This window comes from Penaeus monodon, chromosome 19 (genome assembly GCF_015228065.2).
Source record: "Penaeus monodon isolate SGIC_2016 chromosome 19, NSTDA_Pmon_1, whole genome shotgun sequence".
Lineage (NCBI taxonomy): Eukaryota > Metazoa > Arthropoda > Malacostraca > Decapoda > Penaeidae > Penaeus > Penaeus monodon.
This window is the reverse complement of record NC_051404.1, coordinates 6,889,997-6,890,280: the sequence shown is the minus strand read 5'-3', so window position 1 is coordinate 6,890,280 and position 284 is coordinate 6,889,997. Positions and strand designations below refer to the sequence as shown.

The 284-nt window shown below is 44.7% G+C and overlaps 1 protein-coding gene across 1 annotated transcript in view; it reads left to right on the top strand.

Moving 5' to 3' along the window:
• LOC119585035 (translation machinery-associated protein 16-like) overlaps window positions 1-284 on the top strand; it is a gene marked incomplete at its 3' end in the record, with an annotated part of 5,150 nt that extends 4,866 nt beyond the window's left edge. Inside the window, 1 exon segment of the mRNA XM_037933652.1 lies at window positions 73-284. Within this exon segment, the coding sequence (XP_037789580.1) occupies window positions 73-284 (212 nt within the window).

Here is a 284-nt window from a genome sequence, read left to right as displayed (position 1 = left end):
GTGTTGTAAAAGTAAGGACAACTTAATTACAAATCCAATCCCTGTGCTCACCTGTCTCTCTCCACCCACCAGAAACAGTTGACTTCTTCTGCCCAAAGAACTTGCAAACTTTCAAGTCTTGGTCTGGAGAATTGAGGTTCCTATCAAACCTCAAGCTGCGAAAGTACAAGAGAAAAGACCTCGAGGATAATTTAACAAGCAGACTTGAGCCAGAGCCTTCCTCTGCTGCACCAACAGAAGAAGAGACCATGGATGAAGACACACAAGAAGTAGACGAGGAGGGA